General features: G+C 34.9%; 1 protein-coding gene across 1 annotated transcript; it reads right to left on the reverse strand.

The window, feature by feature from the left end:
- Nucleotides 1–313: 313 nt before the first annotated feature.
- LOC141678700 (putative pectinesterase/pectinesterase inhibitor 47) lies at nt 314–4,938 on the reverse strand. The gene is made up of 3 exons (XM_074485062.1): nt 4,238–4,938; nt 1,175–1,523; nt 314–1,073 (listed from the first exon to the last, which is right to left on the reverse strand). Exons 1-3 carry the CDS (start codon nt 4,886–4,888, stop codon nt 367–369), a joined length of 1,707 nt encoding a protein of 568 aa, XP_074341163.1. The 5' UTR covers nt 4,889–4,938; the 3' UTR covers nt 314–366.
- Between the last annotated feature and the right edge of the window lie 1,730 nt (nt 4,939–6,668).

A 6,668-nucleotide genomic window follows, 5' to 3' on the forward strand; every position in this document is an offset into this window, starting at 1 on the left:
AATTAATTATTAATCATAATTAATAATTAATAAATTATAGAATTATTTAAAAGTATTTGACATGCCAAAACGTGCATATACGACACTTGAATTTGGTTCAAGAATGGCCAACAACTCTGAACCGAAAATAGTGTTCGCTACAAATTTCAATATCCAAACGGACCAAACCCCTGCACGAGAGATTTCAATTAGAAGGAAGTTACGGATACGGCTAGTTTCCACAAAAAGTGTTTAAAAAAGTGCATGTTCTACTTGACAAAAATAAATTTTATTAATATTCTTAAAAAATTCAATTAAATACCAGAGAATAAAAACAATTGAACAACTATCATAATTCATAGTGTTACATTTGACATGAAACATATCCTAATTGTCGTCCGTCAATAATCCTTCCACAAAGGGGATAGTAGTATAAGGCAACCAAGTATCCCCCAAGGTGAGATTAAACACAGTGAAATTCCAGGCTTGAGTAGCATTCAGTTGTCCATAACCAGGCCATTGAACTCTACTACTAGTGTTTGCTCCGGGTCCATAATTCCTGTACTCGCCGTAATACAACGTGTCCAATCCCACTGTGCCATTCCATTCCAGCCATCCGTTCGGGGTAATCAAATCTCCGATATACGATTGCATGAACACGGTTCTCGAATATTGTTTCCAGGGTCGACCGAGATAATTCTTGGTCGTGCCATTTACATCCAATGCCAAGTCCGGAGCAGCTTGAATGGTGCAGTTGTGGATTGAAATGCCTGTCTTCTGATTCGGGTCTGTTCGGCCTTGAGCCGTGATGGCGGTCTTTTGATTAGCCATTGGTTTGCGGATATATATGTTGCATTTTTGGAAAACGGAAGCTGAGTTTCCGAATATGAAATCTACGGTTCCGTAAATGTCACATTCTCTGTAGAATTGTCTGAGGGAATGAACATATAGAGTGTCTTGATAACCTTCGAAACTACACCGATAAAACGTTGAAAGATCGGCATTGTTCCTCACTGCCACTGCTTGGTGCTTCTCCGGTCCAGCTGTGTTCTTGAACGTTACATCGATTGCAACAAATCGTTCCCCAGAAACAACTGTCAATTTCAAAATGTACGTTATAATAAGTACGAATTACGTAAAGGAAAACGTTAGGTACCCCAAAAATTTTCCAAAATTTTTTCGGTACACTACTTACTAAAGGTAGCAGAATTGAAGGTGGACCATCCATCAACAACACTATGATTTCCGGTGATGATGGTGCGATTAATTCCGACTCCGAGCAACATTATATTTTTCTTATGCTTAGGAATGGTGATATATTCTTCGTAAATTCCTTCCATTGCGTAAATAATGAAGTAGCCATCTTCGACTTTTGAGTTGAAAGGCGCAAACTCGACGGCTTGGTTGATGCTTGTGAAGTTGCTACCTCCAAATGGGCTTACTATAACCACGTTGTTAACCACAATGCCGCCGCTGTTATCTTTGTCGTCGGCCAGGTTTCTTCCGGCCTTTTGAGCTCCTCTTGCGTAGTATCCATTTAAAGCCTGTAAGTGAATGACCCGTGCATATTTAACTACTTGAATGTCATCATACGATAAATTTATATATCTACATTTGGTTACGAAGTCGAAATAGAAAAATGTTAATTGACGATTCAAATGTACGAGACAAAGAAATTTATTTACATATTTGAGCAAATTATATTAACATCGCAAAACCTGATTTCGAGTGGACAAGTTCTTACAACACAAACACTTATATTTTGAGTATGATTTGGGGTTTTGTCTTTGATTTTATTTTTTTCGATAGTTAAGCTCAAAATACTAAGAACCCCTTATATTTATGAAAAAAAACAAGATTTCAAGCACTGACCGGCCCTTTTGGTGGGGATTTTATAAATGTTTTCACTAAAAAATAGATATAGATATGAAAGTGATAACACGTCAATTAGATAAGTTTTAAAAATGACCAAAACATGTTAATGGCTAAGGTCCCAAATATTTTTTTTTAATTTTTTATTTTATAAAACTGAGGTGTTTGTTTGTTAATATTGGCTGATTTGGCATAAATACAAAGCACTCCATGTATATTAATATGAGTTCTAATAATTAAAATAATGTGTGTTAGAAAGTTATTTTGGTAATGGTAACATTAGTCTTTGAATGTTATTGTTAATATACTTACATCAGTGGTCAATACATGTACTTAAAAGATAAACACACGCGATTGAATCACCGTATAATACGCACTAGTGAATTGCTCAGGGTGGGCGTGCAATGTGCAGATCATGTGCTTATTATCAGGAAATGTTACATAAAAGACAAGTTGTAAAGCTTTTGTAAACATACAATCCTAAATTCCTAAAGAATAAAAGAAGTAGCAAGATTAAATTTAATAAGTAACAGGTGTGTGACGATTATGTACAAACTCTGCAACAAAGATGGTTAGATCTTAGATCACATGTTGGATTGCTTTCAAAGATCTGCTTGACCCTTTCTACTAATAATAAATTATAATAATGTAACTGCCGACACACGGAGTTGACAAGGTGGTCACCCATGCATCGAATCCAAGTGCACATTAACATATATATATAGTCAGTTACGTACTATTATTATAGCCCTTTTTATATCAAATTGCACAAAAAGTTATAAACAACAATACCTTTTATTATAACAAACGCACGTCTTAATTATACATTGTTCCATTTATATTTTTGTGCCCTCGTCATGAAAAAACAAACTTACCCAAGTCTGTCTTCGTATTCATTATACCCTACATTAGCTGATTTGTCACAAGGGAGTAGGCCTATCAATGGATCGGATTTGGATCGGATCGGCCTAAATCCATATCCAAATCCATTTATTTTTTCGGATTCGAATTCGGATTCGGATCGGATCGGTTCCAGATTTTTTATAGGCCGATCCATATCCAGATCCGTTCGGATCACGGATTTCGGATCGGATATCCGCTCCATTTATGTATATTTAATTTTTTACCTTTAGTTATTACAAAATCTATTTAAAATTGACAATTTCGAAAAATATTAAAATACAAGTGAAATATAACGAAGTCCAAAAATAAATTGCGAACTAAAATTCGCTTTTTGAAACAAAAAAACTATTAGAATGTATAGTATTTTAATTCTAAAAATGAAAAAAGTTGATGTTGTAAAATGAAAGTATTATATGAATTAAGACTTGGGTTATGCAGCTTTAAAATGTAAAAAAATTAAGGTTATAGAAATGGACATTGTAGAGATCGAACTGAACTAAATATAGATCATGAGACTTGACTCGAGTATAACGGGACTTGACTTGGAAATTAAAGTGTTATATGAATTGAGATTTGGGTTATGCGGCTCCAAAAGGTAAAGAAACTAGGGTTATAGAAATGCACTAGACTATAAAGACCGAACGGAAGGAAATATAAATAATGGTATTTCACTCGAGGATAATACGTTTAAAATTAGAATTATTAAAAAATATTTCAATTACATTATATATATAAACCGGATCGGGTTATTAATGGATCGGATCGGCCTAAATCCATATCCGCTCCATTTATAATCGGATTTTTTATATCGGATCGGATCTCGGATCGGATTTTTAATAGGTCGATTCATATCCACTAAAATGGCCTCGGATCGGATCGGGTCGGATCGGATTTTTGCTCCATTAACAGGCCTACAAGGGAGTGACCTTCCTCCAGGTTCACATATGTTGTTGTATACGGTTTTCATATACCGTAAAATTTTTCTTTTACGGAAAATAAATCATCGAATTGACAATATAAGGTTAACAACTTCCGCTACAAAAAAAATGATCAAATTAAATCAAATATATTTAATATAATTCGCTTAGACCGGCTCTGAGAAAAGTAAGATGTACCCTGCCCTACTTCTATTACAAACAATACGAAGGCTTTTTCTGTGAATAGCTCAATTTAGCGCAATATAAGATAAATGTGCACATGTACGATACCTGAACCAAAAACCTGGTAAAAATTGCTCAATTATTTCCTACCAACACAACCTCTTGTAGGAATTACTCCAGGCGGACGCATTTCCTAGGTTTGCGTGAATAGAAATGATAGTTATATTTTTAGTGTTGATAATATTCTAATAAAGCTACTTAAACAATAGTTAGTATAAAGAGCTAGCTAAACAAATAATATTATCATAAACAGATACACTAGCTAGCTAATTAAAGAACGCAAAGAGTCGACGCATGTAAAACAACGCAAAGAGATGATGTACCTTCTTTAATTTCGACGAACTAAAGATCGCCGGGAAACCTTCTCCGCCGAAAACCTTGCCCTTTCTGGGGCCACGCTTCCGGTCACGTGCAATAGCATGCGTAACCAAACCTAATGAAACGCTATACAAAACAGTAGCATTAGAAAGAGGCTCTTTCAACAATGTAGCCAAGCTACTACCACTCTCCACAAGACCATCGTAGCATGTGTCCTGATTTGTCACAACGCCGCTCAACAACGTCTCGATTTTACCAATAAGTCCGTCGGTCATAGCCGGGGCAGTCTTCAACTCTAAGGTGATCATTTCCAAGTATCCCTCGGTTAGATCAAATAGTTGTTCGCAATCTTGTAGTGCATTTCTTTCTTCTTGGCTAATTGTTTGTTTTGATCTTTTTAAGTAACGGTTGATGGTTTTGGTAAGTCTTCGAGCTTGTTTGAGGCTTTGTTTTACGGAGAATTTGCCGTAGCTGGAAGGGTTTGTGGGGGAGAAGCGAAATGCGGAGAGGACTGAGCGACAGAGTCTAGGGTAGAGACTTGATTTGCAAGCAATGGAAGGTGGTTGGGGTGTTGATTTGGGTTGTGCATGGATGACTACGAATAAAGCAAAAAGAACTACAAAGATGAAGGCTGTTTTGCTTTTTGGTTGAGCCATTTTCAGTACGATAGGGAGAGAGAGAGAGAGTAATGTGTTGAGAGAGTAGAGGAAGGAGTAATGTGTTGGTTCGAGAGAGTGTGGGAGTAAATATAGGGTTCCCGGGCTTGGGAAAAACGGAAGGGCGTTGATTTAAGTTAAATAAATATAAACACAAGCAGATCATTACGCTGAAGATGTAATTGGTGCAACGGGAGGATATTGTCCTATCAATTACGAATAATATAATTTAGCTTCATAATTAATGTTCATGTCAGCATGATATTTAATATTGTGAGCGGATTCCAATTTTATTTGGTGCTCGGAGCTTACATCATTTCTAGTCCTATATACATGTACTCGGTCTCTAATCCCATTCATTTGTATAGAGTTTTCTTAATGTTAGACATGTATTTTAAGTTGAATAAAAATTATACTTTTATAATTTATTTTTAATTTTTTTTATATTAAATTTTAAATATTAAAATTTTATTTTAAAAATAAAATAAAATAAAATAATTTATATAAATATATTATAAATAAACATTAAAATACGTGCCGGTTTGGTACTAAGTGGAGACTGAGGCAGCATAGATTAAGAAGGACGTCATATTTGAATTGATGGGATTCTTATACGCTTTTACCCAGGTATACCAAGTGATAGCCCAGCCCAATAAACGTCAAAAAGAAGTGATAGACCAATAATTGTTAGGGATGGCAACGGATCGGGTTCGTAAAATCCAAATCTAAATCCAAATATTTTCGGGTTATCCAAATCCAAATCCGTTGGGTTCCAGATTGGATCGGGTATTTTTCGGATATCCAAAATTACGAATAATATAGTCAAATTTAATATTATTTACACATACAAACACTATTAATCACATTTATATGATAGCTAAAATTAAAATATATTAACTATAAATAGTTAAACACATTATATTGCACGGGTTTACATGGTGAGTAATATCTAAGATATGTTAATAACATAATATTTAGTATTTTATCATAAATTATTATTTTTATAAATATATACAAAGTACATCTTACATTATAAAAGCTGATTTTGATATAAAAAGTTATAATTCACTAAATAAGTGTTGACAATCTTGATAATAATCTATTTTTACACAAATAATAAAAGAAAACTATGTAAATTATACGTATTACATCTAAAATATTACATATAATCTATAATAAATGTGTCCGGTTTTAATCGGATTTCAGGTTTGGATCGGGTTTGGATTGAATTTCGGATTTCGATCGGGTATCGGTTTGGTATAGTTGAAATCCAAATCCAAATCAAAATCCAAAACTTCGGGTTCGGTATATCCAAAATTTCGGATCGGATATCCGTCGGATCAGATTAATTTGCCATCCCTAATAATTGTCAAAGTGTCAAAGTAAAAAATCCAGCTTATCATTTTGGGGCGGACCCGACTTCAAGGCATCTTGTGAGAATAAAAAGTAGGGGTGTACAGACGAACCGCTCAACCGCATCCAATCGCTCAACCGCTCGCAACCGAACCGCATTTTGCGGATAATCGCGAAACGCGGGTTGGTTGTAGATTTAAATTTTAGAAACTGCTCATTCGCGGTTTGGATGCGGTTTTAAATATTTAAAAATCGCAAAATCGCAACCGCAACCGCAACCGCAACAGCAAATCGCAACATATATTTGTAATAAAATATATTTCCAAAAATCTAGTTGATATCATATAAATAGGGCTGAGCAAAACCGAACCGAAACCGAAAAACCGAACCGAACCATGCTAATTCGGTTCGGTTCGGTCCTAAAGTT

The sequence above is a fragment of the Apium graveolens genome, chromosome 8, assembly GCF_009905375.1.
Source record: "Apium graveolens cultivar Ventura chromosome 8, ASM990537v1, whole genome shotgun sequence".
NCBI classification, from domain to species: Eukaryota; Viridiplantae; Streptophyta; class Magnoliopsida; order Apiales; family Apiaceae; genus Apium; species Apium graveolens.

Bases quoted from the DNA above. Each gene is read 5' to 3' on its own strand.
- LOC141678700 (XM_074485062.1), bottom strand. From the start codon at position 4,888: ATGGCTCAACCAAAAAGCAAAACAGCCTTCATCTTTGTAGTTCTTTTT. The intron at 1,524-4,237 runs GTACATCATCTC...ATTCACTTACAG, and splicing joins GTTCGTCGAAATTAAAGAAG to GCTTTAAATGGATACTACGC. The intron at 1,074-1,174 runs GTAAGTAGTGTA...TGAAATTGACAG, and splicing joins CTTCAATTCTGCTACCTTTA to TTGTTTCTGGGGAACGATTT.